This window comes from Eulemur rufifrons, chromosome 17 (genome assembly GCF_041146395.1).
Source record: "Eulemur rufifrons isolate Redbay chromosome 17, OSU_ERuf_1, whole genome shotgun sequence".
In the NCBI taxonomy this organism is placed as follows: domain Eukaryota; kingdom Metazoa; phylum Chordata; class Mammalia; order Primates; family Lemuridae; genus Eulemur; species Eulemur rufifrons.
Window position 1 is genome coordinate 50,695,605 of NC_090999.1, and position 15,717 is coordinate 50,711,321.

General features: G+C 42.7%; 2 protein-coding genes across 20 annotated transcripts in view; one reads left to right on the forward strand and one right to left on the reverse strand.

The window, feature by feature from the left end:
* PDE8B (phosphodiesterase 8B) overlaps positions 1 to 15,717 on the forward strand; it is a 223,765-nt gene that overhangs the window by 195,803 nt on the left and 12,245 nt on the right. For 18 of the 19 annotated variants that reach the window (XM_069492718.1, XM_069492723.1, XM_069492721.1 and 15 more), the window contains 7 exons: positions 4,171 to 4,213; positions 7,727 to 7,804; positions 9,940 to 10,016; positions 11,429 to 11,593; positions 13,496 to 13,541; positions 13,957 to 14,092; positions 15,318 to 15,516. In XM_069492718.1, coding sequence (XP_069348819.1) covers positions 4,171 to 4,213; positions 7,727 to 7,804; positions 9,940 to 10,016; positions 11,429 to 11,593; positions 13,496 to 13,541; positions 13,957 to 14,092; positions 15,318 to 15,516 — 744 coding nt within the window. The remainder of the gene's footprint in view (positions 1 to 4,170; positions 4,214 to 7,726; positions 7,805 to 9,939; positions 10,017 to 11,428; positions 11,594 to 13,495; positions 13,542 to 13,956; positions 14,093 to 15,317; positions 15,517 to 15,717) is intronic. The other variant, XM_069492713.1, reaches the window with a different exon arrangement.
* WDR41 (WD repeat domain 41) overlaps positions 1 to 15,717 on the reverse strand; it is a 69,289-nt gene that overhangs the window by 1,054 nt on the left and 52,518 nt on the right. The window lies entirely within an intron of this gene.

The window sequence follows — 15,717 nt, forward strand, 5'->3', positions numbered from 1 at the left end:
GTCCGAGCAAATGGATGTATTTTTAGTCAATACCATTTGGCTTTTAAAAAAAAATCTCACATTTTATGGAAATTTCTTTGTCAGTGTTTTACTAGGAAATACTTTGCAAATTAATGTCTTTAGAGACGTAAGTATTAAGTAAAACCAACCCAGACCAATAGGATGGCCAAATCATTAATAACAACGTAGTCATCACAGCTATAAGGTAAACAGCCTGATCAATCTCAGTCTCTTACGGATTCACTTTATATTTATTAGCTTCTGTGTGCCAGGCCTGCACGAAGCACTGGGTATACAAAAGTAATCAAATTAGACGTAACCCCTGCCTACGTGGAACTTACAGTTTGCTTTCACTCATAATGTTTTTAAAATTTTTCCACACTGTATGTATCAGCAACTTTTCCCTTTTCAAAATATTCCTTTGCATCAATCTGTCACAGCAGGGAGACTCTGCTATTCCTATTGAGGGACACCAGAACTGTTTCTAGTTTGGGGCTGCTTTGAACATTCTTAGACAAGGCTTTTTGTGACTGTCGCTTTGTTTACTTTGGGTAAATGCTTTGGAGTGGAACTGCTGGGTCATGGGGCGTGGGGGGCTATGGTTAATTTTATAAGAAACTGACAGGCCTTTTTTCACAGTGATGGTACAGCTTTGTACTCCAACAATATATTAGAGTTCCAGTTGTTGCACATCCTTGACAAAATTTCTTCTTAGTTTTAGACATTTTGGTGGGTATGTAGAGAAAATATGATTTTTAAATGGTGATTCTTTTTTTTTTTTTATTTTTTTTAAATGGTGATTCTTAAAGAGATAAGTGACCACAAAATCATGCACGCGCACACAGATACACAAATCAGAATTCTTAGTGCTTTCTAGAGCCAAGCATAATCGGGTGTCCACAAACAAAGCATTTAGCAAAAGGACAGCAAAGTTTGAGGCCACCTATGGTATTTTAGGCAATCAAAGGTTTGAAATGATTTTTTTCCCCCAGAAACAAGCTGTCGCCCTCCAAGGACTTGCTGAGAAATCCCAGCTTTGAGCTCTGGCAAAAGCTTCACAGGCCAAGGACAGCAGTGTTCACATTGCAGCAACAGTAGCACGAAAGCCTCTTGGCTCCCCGGTATCACACAAAATCCAAATTCCCAGTCATTACATGAAAATATTCTTCATTTTGAGCTTTTATAATACAAAAGAAAAAACAAACACCACACTACAGAGAGATTGACTGGCTCAGGGACATTGAATTCTGATTGTTTGCTTTGCTTTAACTTACATGTGACAAAACCTTTTGATAATAGAAATTCAAGCCTTTCTTAAAAGTTTCAAGGAAAATTATATTTCAAGTAGATATCCTGTACTCATCCAGGGGAATGTTTCCTTAGACCCCAGTTTAACAAGCCTGGGCCTGGGAATCTCTTCTGGGGGCCTCACTGCAGACAGCAGTGTGACAAAGGGCAAATGGTTCTAGAGCCAGAGGGACCACAGTTTGAAATTGGCTCTGCATACTAGCTGTGTGACTTGGGCAAGTTACTTAACCTCTCTGAACCTCAGCTTTCCTGTCTGTGAAAAGGAATGATGATGCCTCCGCTTGTGCAAGGGCATTGTAAGAACTGTAAGAGACGGCTGTTGCCACGGGGCGAAGCTCATCGCTCTTCCAGCCGGGCCGTGCTCAAGCCCACGGGCCTCCTGGCTGCTCCCAGTAGAGAACAAACCACAGAATACTCACTGCCTATTATTAAGTGAACTTAATATTGCAAAGAGCATAATTTTAGTGGAATAATTGCTACTGAGTTTAACACATTGACTGCCACACTAGAAAAACAAATTTTTTTCCTTGGGGCCATGGTGTTTTATTATGAAAATAGAATAAAAACTTTGAAAATAAAACAATCCTTTCTAATTTAATGAAAAATTTGTTACTTTTATTATTTTCTGTGTGTGAGTTATATGCAATTAAATTGTCAATATTAATTGTAACAATAAGAACATCCACAAGTAAGATTTTCACAAACCAACTGCAGGGTTTTTCGCAGGGGGCCACCCATCACATGCAACATGTATGTTATAGCATGACAGCATGAGTTGCCTGCATACCCCATGGCTCCCAAGGTAAAGAGACATATGAGTTACACGTGCTTCATGAGGCCCCGGGCTCAAAACTAGTGTGTTAAAGGCAACTCACATGGCAGTTAATGTGTTAAATGACTTGTGGGTTTAGACCTCTAGAAGAAAATTATACTTCTAAGAGAATTTTGTCATCCAGGTAAATCTTTGGTTGTAAAATGGGCTATTTGGAAGAGGTGTGTAAGTAATCGGAGTTAGAAAACTTCAAAAACACACCAGTCTGCCCAGGTGTGACAGGAGAAAGGTCTTCAGGCAGTGCTCTTGGTACAGAGCAGCATGACCTGAGTCACGTGCTAGGGTCCTGGCAGCAGGTGCTGATGCAGCCCTGGAGAATCTGTGCTTGTAAAACGAGGAGTATCCACGCTGAGTCGCTGGCAGTAGGATGGGGAGAGCCCATCAGAGGCAGATGGGCCAATCTGGGGTGGCCTGTTAGCTCAGAACGTGCCAAATGCAACATCATATGCAGGGGACAGACCAGAGCCACCTCGGCAGATGGAAGTGGTACCTGAATCCCTGCTCCTCCTTGTACCTAGTGGCCGGGGCACATTTCCACCCCAAAGCAGGGGTGGGCTGTTCACTTACTGGACTTTGTGTGTTATCTGTCTCCACAAGACCACCCTGAAGTCGCAGGAGCCCCACAGGCCAACCACCTGGTGCAGGGGGGCCGATGAAAGATGAGAAAAGGGTTTTTTTTCCTTTGGTATAATATAATGTGAGAAGCCATGGGACTCTGCTCTTAAAGGAGAGACATATTTTGATTCATTGAAAAAAGCGAAGCATTTAAAAATCACTCATTTTTGTGCTAAAGCTAATTGAGAGAACAATTTGCAAGGCAAAAGTTCCATTCACTTGGTATAGTATAAAAAATTCACATTAAGCTCAGTAAGTAGCTTTATAGCAAATGGTCTTTATCCCTGAAGGAAAAGATAAAACAGTTGTTCACAGAAGAAATAAAAGGGTCCCATAATTACGGTGTAAATGAGTCACATTATGATCAAGATATCACACAGGTTGATCATGTAATTGTTTCTATAATTATGTGGAATGGACTGAGTAGAAGAGTCCATAGAAAACCCTATTTTAACACTTCAGTTTTACATGATTAGTTTTCAATGGTTCAGTCAAGCTGGAACATCTTGCCTGTGTCTGATTATAGATGGGTTTCTGGCTATTCCAGTGATGTTGCTAAGTCATACTAATCTTCCTCCATGAACAGTCCTACGCACTCACCTGTCTTGTTTTCCAAGTTAACTTGGCCCATTCATTGAGTGGCTACAAAGATTTAATGGTCTGAGCACCTGGAAGTAGGTGGATTTAGCAGCGAAGCAGCATGATTCTAAGTGTGATAGAACTAAATGTGCCCCACTAACAGTGTCAGTTATAAACACAAGAAATGCAGAACTCCAAAGAAAGCATACTTATTATTTCTAGTGTTAAAGACTTCATTTTGTCACTTGACAGATATTTATTGGGCACTGGCACAAAATCATTAGCACAAAAAAAATTTGATAATGAGAAAGAACTAGGTGCAAAACTACATCTAAAGTTCAGATCTCATTGTGAAGAAACATTTTATAAATTGATTCTTTCTATAATTGAGCATTTGGAAAGCTTTGTAGGAAGGTTTTAAAAACTTCTAGTCTTAAATTCAGATGACTCTTATACTACAGAAAAATTTTATAACACAGCTAAATTATATATTAGCCTCATAAAAATGTAAATTTAGTTATAGTTTCTGTCTTTCTGCATTCCTGTAGACTGTCCAAATGAGAATAGCTGACTGGTGATTCAGATGTCCTGCTTAGGAAGTGGATCCCACGGGTGCCTTCCTGCTTTCAGGCTCAGCCATTCTATAAGTGTCTAAAAGTAATAGAGCATTTGTAGCATAATCACTTGGTGTATGTCTTTCATCTGTTCATATTATCTGTGTAACTTCTTGCTTTCTTGAAGTCTTCAGAGCTTTTTAACTAAATTGTTTGGGAAATATAGCAAATGCCATATTTAAAATCTTTCTCTTGTTTTACCAAACTTCTGAACAACTTTAGATTCACAAGGTTCATCGTGATTCAGGAGACAATTCTCAGACAGGTGAGAACACTTCAATTTAACTTTAATATACTTAGGAGGCATTTGGGGGTTCAAGTCTATAAATTTTTCTGAAGTCTAGATTGACACCAGCACAGAAGGTGGATTGCTAAAAGCTGAGTGCTAATACCGGGAGGTTGGAGAGCCAGAAGAAAAGCAGAAATGCCTTAAAATTTCCTTGAATCTTCATTCATGGCAACCTTATCTACTGAATGCCTTTCCCATCTTTGTTCTCTTTTCTTGGGTAGATACCCTATAGATAAACCCAAAATAGAGAGTGGCCCAAAATTCTAGGAGAGACAGTGGTTGGATATGACACAGGTGAGAATATGGTAGTGGTTCAACCATATCCAGTCTTCCCCTTCTTTGCAGTAACAGCTGACTACACAGTTAGCAAATGTGGGTAGCCCTGGCTTGGGAGGCAAGAGCACTAAGTTCCGATTTCAGTTCCCCATTCACTCATCTCATGCCTCGGGCAAGACTTGGTTTGACCCTCAGTTTCCTCATCTATAAAATGAGGGGCTGGACCTGATCTGTATTATGTGGAAAGGTCTGGAGTGCTCTACCATTAGAGGAAAAAATCAGTCTGTTACCAGGGATTTAAGATTTTTGTTCCTATAAGAATTGTAACATTCCCTGCTCTGTTGGTGGTTTTCCCAGCCATTGGTGCATAAAGTCAGACACTGGGCTCATTATTTAGTCTCCCTCCTTGATTCTAGGATGGGTCATATTTAGCCTACTCAGAAAGATTGCATTTGCTCATTCTGAGCTTCAGATTTTCCATTTGTAAAATGAATTAACAATACCCATCTCGCTGTTAACAAGGATTAAAGAAGAAAATATATGTAATATCCAGCAGTACCTGGCATTTAGCTGGTATCTTCCCTCCCCTTTTTTGAAGATGCTCTAATTTCTTATAACACTTAGAGTGAGGGTATCATTTTAACTAACTTTTGAGCTTCTGGGTGCCAAAAATTGTTATAAGCATTTTTGTATCCTCTGCAGTGCCCAGCATTGTCTTTTACATAATAGACAATAAATACAGAACACTGATAAATTGAAACCATTCCATCTTGGAAAGTATCGTTTCCACCATTTGTTAGCTCTTTGATCTTGGGCTACCTACGTAATCTCTCCACGCTTAAATTCCTTATCGGTAAAATGGGGATAGCATTATGTAGCTTTCAGAGTTGTTGTAATTATTAAATGAGATTATTATATTTAAAGTATATAGTACAATGCCTGGTACATAGTAGGTGCTCAGTAAGTGGTAGCTTTTTTTTTTAATTGGTGATGCAATATTCCTTTTTGCCACTGAGTACAGCTACTTATCTCCTTTATCCTTCTTTTCTCTGGTTTAAGTTTTTTATTCATTCTACAAGCATCTGTTGAGAGAATGACTAATGATTCTTTGATTTAAGTGACTTTACTTTAGCTTTTATTGAAGAATAATTTCTCCAAACTTTTAATCATTTCTATTGCTATAGATTCTCTTAATTTTAAATGAGAGAAAATCAGGAAAAATATGCATCATTCATCTTTGAATAATTTCTATTGAATGATTTAGAATTCAGCCAGCCTGGATAACAGCCATGAAGCTAACTTCTCTACTTTTAGTTCTGTTTAGGAATTACAGTTTGAGTAATTCTTGGTTTGTTAATTTTGAATTTAATCTTAAATCTTTAAGTTTGATTTAATTTACTATTTGGTAAACAAATGTTAGGAATGTATAAGATTAAGTCCCTGAATAGGCTACAAGTGTCTTGCAATTGACCACTGTTAGTTTCTCAGGGTTTGAAAAATGCCATATGATCCTAGTAATATCATTAAAGGTACTGTCTACAGGTATCTTTATAAAGAAATACTGAAATTCATAACCAAGGTAGGAAAATTATTAAGGCAGAGTCTAGAAGATAAAAATTAGGCAAAAGAATATTAAATATTTTAAGTTAGATCATTTAAGACAAGGCTCTGTGGTTGTGGTGTTCAGATGAACTTTATAGCAGTTCTGCCTTCACTTCATGCTGTATAAATACAATTCAGGTTTAGTTACTGAACTAACCATTTTTTATTTAATTCAGATTTTTTATGACACTAAGGTAAATGGTTAAAAAGGTAATGAAGAAAAGTGTCCAGGACATATTATGAAGTGAAAACAAGTAGAAAATATACCATGATCATGTGTCTAAAAAGATACATATGTAAATGAACAGATGTAGTTAATAACAGCCAACGTACGTACTACATGCTTACTGTGTGGCAGACACTATCGTAAGTGCTATACGTGGATTAACTCACTCACTTTTCACAACAGCCTATGAATGAGATGCTATAATTACACCCCCAGCCCCCACTTTACAGACGTGGATACTGAAACAGAGAAGTTGAGTAACGTTCCCAAAGTTACACAGCTACTAGATGGCAGAGCAGAAATTTGAATTTTGGCAATTTGGCTCCAGAGCTGGTTCTCTCAACTTTATAGACACTCTCAGACCTTTTTGGGTGTCACTAGGCAATTCTTGAAGAAGCATTATTGCATCTTTTTTTTCCTTCTTGGAATATGATCATTTATCTGTGTCTGAGAAATATATTCTTCCTACTGGAACCTGCATGTCTGCCTCTCCTTAGCACAGTAAGGAGTGATTCTGGATTATGGTTAAATATCTCTCTTTGCTTATGAGTTATTCCTACAAGAAGCAAATGTCCTGAAAATGCATGTTTCTGAAGCCAACACTGCTGTCTTGATATTTTGTATACCTCGGTGCTCACTGGTGGCATGTATTTTTTGTGAGTTTTTGCATTGACATGACAGCACACTATCAGTGTTAAATTCAGAGTCTGCAAAGACTTATACAGAATTTTTAAAAATGTTTTTGCCCCCTCAGAAAATAAGGATGGGGTGAAGGTTTAGTTGTTGGAAATCGTTGGGACTATAAAACTGCTTTTTCTTCCCTTTCCTTCCTGTGATTGGCAGTATGCATCCTTTAATGAGATCCATCTTTGAGGGAACCTAAAGACCATCTAGAGGTCTGGCTTTTCAGAGGTGACCAAAATTGGTCCAAATTAGTATCTCAAATAATTCAAAATCTCTGGACTTCACTAGTATTTCAGTTCCTCAAATATCAAAAAAGGCCCATAAGAGCTTTCCCCACCAAGATGAATATATTGTCCTTCAAGTCAAAATGAACCCCCCAAAATTTTCCCTCAAGTTTTAATGTTTATTTTTAAAATGATATTTTATTCATGGAACTAAATAACCCTTGATAATAAGCTTCATTGCCATGATGTTATGTGGCACCACAAGAAAAAGGCATCATTTATCTACTAATATGACAGATAATGTTGTGTGTCTTAATGATTTTCGAAGTAAATCATTTACAGTTTCTTAAAATTATTTTATAGTGCTTGAAAATTAACCTTGTTTTCTTTAGAAAATAAGGAAAAAAATGCATCTGAGCTTCATCTGTGAATACACTGAATACTGATCACCCTCAATTTCTCGTCCGAAACCCCTAGAGCCTCATTCGTTCAGATACAAGAACAGGAGGAAAGAGTCTATTGATGTGAAATCGATATCATCTCGAAGCAGTGATGGTAAGACGTTTCCAGTTTTCTTTGACCTTTTTAAAATGTAGAAAATGACAGAGGAATGTGTTCAAAAATTCTTCAGTGTCTAAACTCTAAGGAGTAAGATTTCCCAGTAAGCTGAACATTCTTTAGAATTTTTAAATTCTTTCATGCTCTCTTGTCTTCTCTTTGAAGTGACTCCATGCTTGTTCCTCGATGGCCTGAAATGCTGGGCCACATAACCACCCAAGCAACTCAGTTTCAGTAGTTGGACACGATCATCCTTGGGTGCTAGTGGAGGGGGGGGCGTCGGTGGGAACAGGGCCAGCGTCCTGGCTCCCCAACTCCCAACATCAACCCAGTTTTCAGTGTACCCACCACATGCACTTACTTTCCCTTACTAAAATGTCACAGAGAGAATGAGGCAGAATTTAGCAAAACGTTTTCTGAGTTCAATCAATAGACCTAAGTAACCAATTGGATTTGTGGGGAGACAGAAAAGTCAAAGACGACTCTGAAATGTCATTCCCAGGTGCCTGGAAAATTTTAAGCAATATTGACAAAAACAGGAAAGTCTCTAGGTATGGCTAGGGTAGGGGGTAAGGAGAAGATGAGTTTTAGTGGAGATGCCTAAAATGCAAGACTGGCACTCAGGGCTAGAGATGTGGATTTGGGAGTCCAAGAGGTGACAGATGAAGCCATGAGCAGAGGAACATCTCTCATGGGTGCACGGGCTCATGTGTGTGCACTAACAGAACAGGGGGTCCAAGCTCAAGCCTGTAGGCACGTGCTCAGTGAGAGGGGAGGCAGAGGAAATAGGGCCAGCAGAGAGGACCAAAGAGCTGGGAGTGAACCGTGTGAGTCCTGTGTCACAGCAACCAAGAACAAGGGGGTATGGAGAAGGGAGGCGGCCAGCAGCTAATGCCACAGAGAGCAGAGGGCTGGAGAGCTGACAACAGACCTTAGATGACACTCAGGCGTTTGGCTTGTATTTGGCAAATGGGAGGACAGGCTCTAGGGGCGTGAGGAAGGGATGGTCAGTGCCTGTGGCAGAAGGGAGACAAGAGTGGTAACTTAGGGAAAGGGCAAGTGAAGGACCTTCTGGTCCCTCAGGTCACAACAGGAAGCCTGAGTATGACAGTGGCTGAAATAGCAAGGACCAAAGATGCTCAAGGCAGGCGGATAATTCACAGGGCATGCAAGGGATTGAGACCAAGGATGTAAAGAAGATATGAATTGAAATACCTTGATATGGATTAAGGATATAGACAGAACATTTTAGATGGGGACGATGAGGGAAATGAACTGGATTCGCCCATTTTTTGGAGTAGAACTTGAGGGGGGACTGTCTTCTCCCTGGCATGGGCAAAGTGGAGCTTGAAGAGTGTGGAGGACTCTGCGAAGGCTGCTGGCAGGGGACCCCACGGGTGGCTGGGCAGCTGTCGGGCCCTGACGTTAGCCAGGTGAAGTCGTCCCATCTGTAAAATGGGGGTTCTACCCCTCCTGCCCGCCTCAGAGGGAGTGGGAGGAAGATCTGACAAGAACAGTGTTTTTAAAGTGAAGCTTGTACCTTTTTAATTTTAAACCAAGTGTAAGCATTACCTATTAAAAAATTATTTTTAAATGAAATTTTCTATAGATTAGAATTAGAACCACAATGGCTTTCTGGGAGTTAAGAACCTAAAGGTGCAGGAAGGGGAAGTAAAGGGGAGTGACCGGCCCTAATTCATACTGATAGTGGGCTCTGTCCCAGCCCCTACCCAAGCAGGAACCAGGCCTCCCTCCCATGCTGGCCGCACACTGATCTGCTTACACAGCCAGCGGCTTAGGACTGCAAGTGATGGAATAGCCCGAGCTGGGCTTTAGTGCCTCAGGGGCGAGAGTCTGGGGAGATCATGAGGCTGTTGGGATGAGACCTTAGGAGCCCATCAACCTCCTCTGACATTCCTCTTGTGGACCTGGGACTCATGGAACCTTCCTGCCAGACCACCTTTCCAGACTTGGGCAAATAGTGGCTGAGCTGTCAGCCTTTTCAGAATAAAAGATGGGTAAATTCATTGCTTTCCGGGGGCAGGGTAGTCCTGTGAGAATCAGGCCCCCGGTCTGGGAAGGGACTCCTTTGTGGCACTCAGCTTGGACATGACTTTCTTGCCTCTCTCCAGCACCAAGCCTGCAGAATCGTCGCTATCCGTCCATGGCCAGGATCCACTCCATGACCATTGAGGCTCCCATCACAAAGGTGAGTGGCAGCCGCTGTCTGCACTTTGGAGTCAGGGACACCCAGCACAGGACTGTGTTGTAGAGATACACTCTGTGCTATCATGGAGTTCACAGTCTAGTGGAGGAAACAGATATTGAATAAACTAACACCTATTTATAAGTTACAGTCGGTGCTATGAAGGCAAACAGAGTTCTGTGGGAGAAAATCAGAGTAGGGCCCTAACGTAGACTGGGTGATGAGAGGGGTGGTCAGGGAAGGCCTCAGTGGAGGAAGTAATGTTTGAAGCGAGACTTGAAGCATGAGGTGTTAGAAGAAGAGGGCAGAGAAGAGGATTCCAGACAGCAGGAATGACCAGGGGAAAAATACTGAGGTGGAAAAAAGGGGATTGGAGCATTTGAGGAGCTGAAAGTCAGGGTGGCTGGAGCTCAGCAAGCAGAGGACAGAAGATGATGCTGGAGGTTGGGCAGGGCGCAGCTTGTTCTGGTCAATTGAGCTGTCATAGGAGTTTGTAACTTGGTTCATGTGCAGCAGAAACCACTGCAGAGGTGAAGGTGGGGTGGTGACGTGTGTTTGTTGAACACTCAGCCACTAGGCAGAGAATGGACTGGAGGTGGCAAGAGTGCAAAAGGCGAGGCCAGTTAGAGGCTTTTTTAGAATTCTAGGAGAGAAATGGTGGTAGCTGGGCTAGAGTTATAGCAGTGGAGGTGGAGAGAAATGCATAGATCAAGAAACATTTAGGGGTAGCACCAACTGGGCTTTGTAGAGAATTATGCTGTCAGGGCGGGGAGAGGGATGAGGGAAGTGGTGTGTCAGGCAGGGCCTGGCAGGGTTTTGGTTTGCGCCTGAGGTGGGCAGAAGTGCTGCTTACTGCAGTGTGGAAACCAGGGAGGGAAAACAGCTTTGGTCTTTGAGTTTGTTGTTGTTGTGTTTGTCTGTGTGCTTGCTGTGGGGAAAAGGGAACGAGACCATGAGTTTAAGAGAGTAAGATATTCCAGCAGATACTTCAGGTGGCAGTTGAATGTACAAGCCTGGGTGCAAAGGGAGTTGAGGGCTGGGAGGTTAGTTTGAGAGTCCTTGGCTGTGGCTCACATGTGTCCAAAGTATGGAAATGAAACATCATTTCCAGAAGGACTATAAAGCGAGAGAGGCTCAGAACTGATCTCGGAGGAACTCCAGCCTGTAGAAAAGAGCTAGAGGAAAAGGATCAGCAAAGGAGCCTGAGGAAATGCAGGCACGGGGTAGGAGAACACCAGGAATTGCGTGGGGTGCCAAGCATGCTTCAGGAAGAAGGGGCAGTGCCGCTCAGCACTGGTCATTTAGAACAGGAAGACGTGTCACCATCTGATTTCTTTTGGATTCCGAGCATATACATGACTTTTGGGAAGTAGAATCCTAATGTTCTCAAATTTGTTCTTTCTTTGCTTCCTTAGGTTATAAATATAATCAATGCAGCCCAAGAAAACAGCCCAGTCACGGTAGCAGAGGCCTTGGATAGAGTTCTGGAGATCTTACGGACCACAGAACTGTACTCCCCTCAGCTGGGTACCAAGGAGGAAGATCCTCACACCAGTGACCTTGTTGGAGGCCTGATGACTGTGAGTGGTGATGCGAAACTGGAAGTAAACGCGCCCTCCAGTGCGGCTGGCGTGTGAACAGCTACCGTAGGTGCAGGCATGACTGCTGTCTAGACTAACGGCAGCGTAACGGGAAGCAGCAGCATCGAAACCTGTGTACCATGTGCATGGTGGTGTTCAAGTCATTCTTGCCTTCACCTTTCTTCCACGGGGCTGGCTGACCAGTCGCCGAGAACCCTAGTCTGTAAGGAGTGCGTGGCAGCTGACCGAGGGGTACCTGTGCAGGACGGGGCTCCCGCAGGCCCTCTCTGCTGCCTCTTTCCTCCATCGGGTGCAGTTTGATTGAGAGTCACAGCTATGTTTCCTTGGACCTCAGCCTCTCTACGTAATGAAAGGGTTTGCTATAAATCCTTTCTTTAAATACCAGTTTATATGGAAATTCCATTTCTAATCAGGTGAAAGCAGAGTGGAGCTGTTCCGGCTCAGGGAGGGGAAGGGGAGGAGCAGCCACCCCCTGCCACAGCAAGAAGCACCATTTGCACCATCAAGAGTAGCTCATTTCTAGGGACCCATCCTGTTGCAGTGTTTTGCTGTGATCTGTTTGGCTATAATCATCATCTATCAGCAAGTAAAGAAAAAGAAAAGTCAAATTATTTAATTGAGCGTCTCATCAGAGGCTGATGCTTGAAGAATTCTTTAGGAGAAAAACAAAGTCCAAGAGTTTTACTTTGAAAGTTTCTGTCCAACCCTGCCACCAAATGCTGAGCGGTGACTGGCTTTCTGGTCCATTCTCAGCCTATAACTTGAGTAACCTCCTCTTCCTTTCCTGCCCCTGGGCTGGCCTTGGTTGCCACATCCAATGCAGTACAGACCACAGCCTTTAGAGAGCTGTGTGCCCGCCCTCCCCGCCGCTGCCAGGCCACATTTGGTTTCCTCCAAAGGAGGCTGTGAGGAACCAAGACTCCAACTCATTCTCATTGTAGGGGGGAAGTGGAGAAAGAGAAAGGCAAGGAAAAACAGAGGAGTCTCCTGGGATACCTTCCTCAGAGGCAGGACAGTTGTAGCTATTGTTACTTACCTACTGATCCAATTTTTAAAATTAAGCTCTTGGCCTACAGATCCAAGGTGTGACTTCAGGGGACCCTTTTGTTACTATTACTTTAAACCTTACCATACATTTTCTGGGGATGACAAGCAATTCTAAACGACTTTTAGTCAAAGATCTAATTAGGTACTCAGGGATAGAAGGTAGAGGGAAGGAAACCGAGATTCGAGAACATCTGGACCTAGTTCAAGAGCCAGTAAATGGCCCAACATTGGAATTCTGTCTGTCTGCTCTTATGCTGTCTCTCCAAAGACTTCAAATCTAGAAACTTTTCTTTCAAAAGCTGGCAGGAAAGCTCATGGTTCAAAACATAAAATACAGTTGGAAAAAAATTATTTGAGATGTTAGTCAAAAATTAGCCCAGCCTTTACTTTACATTAAAAAGTCATCCCCAAAATGCGGTTCATGGCTTCAACTCCTCTAAAAACACAAGAATAACAGTAACTCTGTGGATGAGTGGGATACCTTCAAATTTACATGTATTCAAAGCAAGATCACGTCTGAGCTTTCACGTATGTGACTTCAAAATGCCAGAAGAGGAAGATGGCATGAGATCAGAGCCAACCCACGGCCCAGGCGTGAGTCCTGAATGCTGCCATGTCCACTTTATTCCCAAGTCTCCCTCTCCCATGACTGATAGCCATGGAAGGGGGTGATCTGTCTTACAGCTGTTGTTCTGATTTGATTTTGAGCTCTGCTTCAACTTGGAGTTCCAGATCGATTGTTATTCAGGATTGAAATCTTTGTGTAATGAAGGAAATGAGAGAATGATGATGGGGTATAAAGCATGCTTCTAACAGCATCTTTCTTTATTCCAGGATGGCTTGAGAAGGTTGTCAGGAAACGAGTATGTGTTTACCAAGAGTAAGTTTTCATCTATCCACTGGTCGCTGATAACTTCTCTCTAGCCTGTGCCATCCCCGGTGTTGAGATTGTTATTCCGGGAGGACCCTGGTGTTACTTGCAGTTGGTCTCATTTGAGTTTAAGCATCTCTATGGTCTACATTTGAAACTAGGTCTCCTAATTAAAATTACTTCTCTGAACACTATTAGAATAAGAATTGCAAATCTCTATACATTTAAACAGTTAAACTGAATTATTTTTCTACTTGGGGGTCCTTGAAGTTTAGTAATAGAAGAACCTTGAAGTGAAAATCTTCCTACCCTTGAAAGTTCAGGATTTTCTTTCTAGTAGCAACCCTGAAGATGATGAAAGATGCTCCTGGGCACTCAAGATTCCACAATTAACCAGCCTTCCCCATCCCATTTGTTTGCTCAGATGTGCACCAGAGTCACAGTCACCTTGCGATGCCCATAACCATCAACGATGTTCCCCCTTCTGTCGCTCAGTTACTTGATAATGAGGAAAGCTGGGACTTCAACATCTTTGAATTGGAGGCGGTTACGCATAAAAGGTATATGACTTGTCTGGCTATGGGCAGGGCAGGAACCATGGCCACACTCAAGACTTTCACATTTGGGCCGGGCGCGGTGGCTCACGCCTGTAATCCTAGCACTCTGGGAGGCCGAGGTGGGCGGATCGTTTGAGCTCAGGAGTTCGAGACCAGCCTGAGCAAGAGCGAGACCCCACCTCTACTAAAAATAGAAAGAAATTATATGGACAGCTAAAAATATATATAGAAAAAATTAGCCGGGCATGGTGGCGCATGCCTGTAGTCCCAGCTACTCGGGAGGCTGAGACAGGAGGATCGCTTGAGCTCAGGAGTTTGAGGTTGCTGTGAGCTAGGCTGACGCCACGGCACTCACTCTAGCCTGGGCAACAGAGTGAGACTCTGTCTCAAAAAAAAAAAAAAAAAAAAAAGACTTTCACATCTGGAAACTCTGAGGGAGATGTGCGTCCTTGCCACAAGAGACCTCATGGGTCCTAGCTTTCATGCCATGTTGAAGGAGTGTCAAACGGGCTGAGGGACGGTGGCCCCTCGGGAGCTCCTTCATGGAGACAGCATGTTAGTGAGCCGTGGGATCGGCCTGAGTATCTGCAGGCCATTCCTTTGTGCTACTGAGCCCGAGTTCTAAGTATCTCAGCCCCAAACTTACTGATGCTTCAGCCCACAAAATGAATTTGTGAGCACTGTAGATTTTTCTTCTGATCCATCCTGTAGGCAGGGAACAGATTGGGTAACTATAAAGGTCCTTTTCTATACTAGGACAAAGCTGTTGCTTCCCAGCAGTGCTGGTCTTTAAGATATGAATGATTCTCTCCAGTAAGTAACATACTCTAAATGATGGGTCTTTGCTGAGACCACCCAAGCCCTGCCTTTTGTCCTTAGGCACAGTAACTTCCTTAGGGAACATAAAGAGCAGGGCCTCTGTGGAAGTGGAGATGGAGGACTGCCAGGGAACCTTACTTGGTTGTCAGAGCCACCGAAGGGCCTATGACTTAGAGATATTCTAGAAATAATTTGGATTGGCTACAGTGAAGCACTTAGTTCCAAAGAGGTGGCTGGGGAGGAAGAGATGCATCACCTCCTATTAATTTTGGGAGGAGACGTTTTTACGCTCCTGTGTGTGCAGAGCTATCATCAGAGGAAAAATGCCTCCATCTCCCAATATCCTCAAAGAAAATAATTTTGGGGTCAGTGAACACAATGAACCAGGGTTTGTTTTCCTATTTTCCAGGCCGTTGGTTTACCTGGGCTTAAAGGTCTTCTCCCGGTTTGGAGTATGTGAATTTTTAAACTGTTCGGAAAGCACTCTTCGGGCCTGGCTCCAAGTGATCGAAGCCAACTACCACTCCTCCAATGCCTACCATAACTCCACCCATGCTGCGGACGTCCTCCATGCCACAGCTTTCTTCCTTGGAAAGGAAAGAGTGAAGGTAGAATTTTGACATCATGCTGGGACTGGGGATCCAAGAACTTGATCTTAGTAACTACATTAGGCAAAAAGCTATTTTGCAACCAATTTGACAGCATTTTTTTGGCTACCAAATTGACCAGTCATTTTGATGCTGTCTTTACATGGACCTTTCTCCTAGCCCTTCTCTCCCCCAAATGCTTAAAATAATAATTTATGCCAC